Source organism: Fukomys damarensis, unplaced genomic scaffold (genome assembly GCF_012274545.1).
Source record: "Fukomys damarensis isolate Sample0158 unplaced genomic scaffold, DMR_v1.0_HiC HiC_scaffold_20, whole genome shotgun sequence".
In the NCBI taxonomy this organism is placed as follows: domain Eukaryota; kingdom Metazoa; phylum Chordata; class Mammalia; order Rodentia; family Bathyergidae; genus Fukomys; species Fukomys damarensis.
This window is the reverse complement of record NW_022900932.1, coordinates 4,019,948-4,022,708: the sequence shown is the minus strand read 5'-3', so window position 1 is coordinate 4,022,708 and position 2,761 is coordinate 4,019,948. Positions and strand designations below refer to the sequence as shown.

The following is a 2,761-nucleotide window of genomic DNA, read 5'->3' as shown; positions in this document are numbered from 1 at the left end:
CCCCAGAAGTCAGTCAGGGGCCCGAGGACCTGAGTGAGAAAGGACTCACCCTGTGGATGACGCCGGCGGAGTGGATGTACTGGGGGGGAAGAAGAGGGGTGAGTGCAGCACCCCGGAACCCCGGGTGAAGCCCTGCCGGCTCCCCCAGATCTCCGGGGCCCCCTCCAAGCCCCCGTGCACCTTGAGACCCTTGAACATCTGGTACACCAGGTACTGGATCTTGTCCTCGGTGAACTCCATACCCATGATCTTCTGCAGGTCCGTCTGCATGAAGGGCATCACCAGGTAGCTGGAAGGCACAGGGGCTTCTAGGTGCCAGCCCCAGCCTCACCTAGGCCAGGTCTGAGCCCGGTGGCATAGAGCTGGGGCCTTGGAAATGACTCAGACAAGGCGTAGGAGGGCTGGGGATGTAGCTCAGTGGTTCCATTGTCTGCCTGGCAAGCGCAAGGTTCCGAGTTGGATCCCCGGTACCAAAAAAAAAAAAAAAAAAAAAAAAAAAAAAAAAGAAAAAAAGCTGGTCGCGATGGCGCACGCCTATAATCCCAGCACTTGGGAGGCTGAGGCAGGAGGATCGCTGTGAGTTGGAGACCAGCCTGGGCTACATAGTGAGTTCCAGGTCAGTCTCAACTACATAGTGAGACCCTGTCTCAAAAAACAAACAAACAAAAAAAAAGGAGTAGGAAAAACCAGCCCCTCATGGACCACAGGACTCTGGGCTTCCCGTGCGCCAGGCTGCACAGCTGGCAGAGGACAGGACAAGCACCGGCACTGAAGCAAATGTGCTCAGGAAACAGAATGGGACCCCTGCTCTTCAGAGATGCCTGCCCTTGCCGCCCTGACTCCCCACAGCCACCCAGCTGGGAGCCCAGCACCTGCCCACACTTCCTTCCCCGCTGCCTGCGCTGTCCCTGAGGGCCGTGCTCTAACAAGCTGAACGTCTGCCCTTCTGAGAATAAAGCCGCTCTCAGGGAAGAGGCTGGTGGCTAGCGGTCGCATCTCCTTATGGGCTTGCAAAACAGGTCAAGGGCAGCAGAATGGAATTGTTACTCAAGGTGAGAGCTGCAAAGTCCCAAAGCAAAAAGTAACAGATTGTAGAAGGAGTATTTTTGAGAAAAGGATACACGGAGGGCGGCTGCCGAGCCTTTCCCTCCTCCCCAGGACCTCCCCAGTGCCTTCCACCTCTGTGAGGACCCTCTCACCCCCACTCCCTGCCCTGTGCTGAGGCCGCGTGACTCTGCCAGGGCATCCGAGCTTCGGAGGCCTGCTTTGTGCAGAAAGAGCCACGCCTGGGGCAACCCCTGAGAACGGGCAGGTGCCCAACTTGGCCGTGCTGAAGCTGGTCAAGGTCCCTGCCACCTCTTCCGGCCTGCCCCTCTCTCCAGAACCTCCACAGCCCTAGGCGCAGGGGCTGCAAGTGAGGATGGGATCCTCTGTGTCCCTCCCGAGCGGCAAGTCAGAGCCACAAACACGCAGCAGCCAGGCGGCTGACTCACAAGTCCTGGAAGTGGCGCAGGGAGGAGGCTGGGGTGAAGACGTCCAGGAGCCCGATGACCTGTGGACGAAGCCGGTGAGGGCTGGTCAGCCACTGCCTCTCCTCCCCGCAGGCTCCAGCCACCCTCTCCCAGTCCACCACGTCCAGCAGGAAGCAGCCCGTGCTGCTCGGGGTACTGAAGGGGGCAAAACAGAGGCGGAAGGGAGCAGAAGCCCCTTCCGAGAGGGGTGACTTGTTAGAGCCCGGCTGCGGGAGCTGTAAAGTCCAGTGCCCAAGGCTGGCGTCCAGGTAAGCGGCACAAACCCATGTCTCAACTCGTAAGCCACAGGGAGAAAGGGAATTGGGTGCAGTGGAGCACACCGGTAACCCCAGCTACTTGGGAGGCCGAGACAGGAGGAGCTCAAGGGCAAGGCCAGCCCAGGGCAAGTTAGAGAGATTGTGTCTTAGAGTAAAACACAATAAACTAGGAGTGTAGCTCAACGGTAGAGCTCTTGCCTAACGTGTGAGGCCCTGGGTTTAACTCCCAGTACCACAGAAAGGGAGCAGAGGGTGAAGAGCGGTGAAGGGCCCTCTCCGCTGGCCTCATCTGTGCCGCCGGACACACGACTGGCTCAGAGCCAGGCCAAAGTCACCCCTGGTTGGAGTCACGGGGAGGGGTTTGCTGAAAAGGGACGGGGCTCAAAATACACCCAGCGCTTTGAAGTCACTCGCGGAAATGTTCGCGCTCCAACCCTGGTCCTGGGATCTGGTCGCCAGGCCCGAGCCGGGTCCCTGGATTGTCCAGCCTGTCCCACCAGGCAGGAGTCTCAGGGTCGTGAGCTCAGGCCTGGATTCAAACCTCAGCCCTGCCGACCCACTGACTGACTGACTACATAAACCTAAAAGCCATTCTGTGCCGGGTTTCTCCGGCCGTTATGGGGGCGCTGGTATTTATCTAGGCAGCGCTGAGAGGACCCCACAAGCTGGCTGGCGCGGAGCTCTTACGCCTGGCTCATAGTGAATGTCCAGTGGACACGAGGCCACTCGCATGCGGAGAGGGCACCGGCCCCCAGGAGCTCTGACACGCAGAACAAATCCCAACTCCACCAGCCAGGCAGCTGGACGTCCCTAAGGCCCTCTGTACCCTCCCAGGAAGTGCCGGGGCAGGGCAGGTCCCGCAACCCTCATTTTACCCGAGAAAGAAGAAGCCGGGACTGGGGAGCAGGAAGTTCTCCCTTTTCCGGGCCCTGCCGAGAGCTCCCGGCACCGGCCCTCGGCCGGAGGGCGCAG

At 59.9% G+C, this 2,761-nt stretch overlaps 1 protein-coding gene across 1 annotated transcript in view; it reads right to left on the bottom strand.

The window, feature by feature from the left end:
- Window positions 1-2,659, bottom strand: part of Mapk13 (mitogen-activated protein kinase 13) — a 7,797-nt gene extending 5,138 nt beyond the window's left edge. Inside the window, exons 1-4 of the mRNA XM_033766609.1 lie at window positions 2,616-2,659; window positions 1,494-1,667; window positions 181-289; window positions 50-79 (exon numbers count right to left, since the gene is read on the bottom strand). Coding sequence (XP_033622500.1) covers window positions 50-79; window positions 181-289; window positions 1,494-1,667; window positions 2,616-2,659 — 357 coding nt within the window. The remainder of the gene's footprint in view (window positions 1-49; window positions 80-180; window positions 290-1,493; window positions 1,668-2,615) is intronic.
- Window positions 2,660-2,761: the final 102 nt, after the last annotated feature.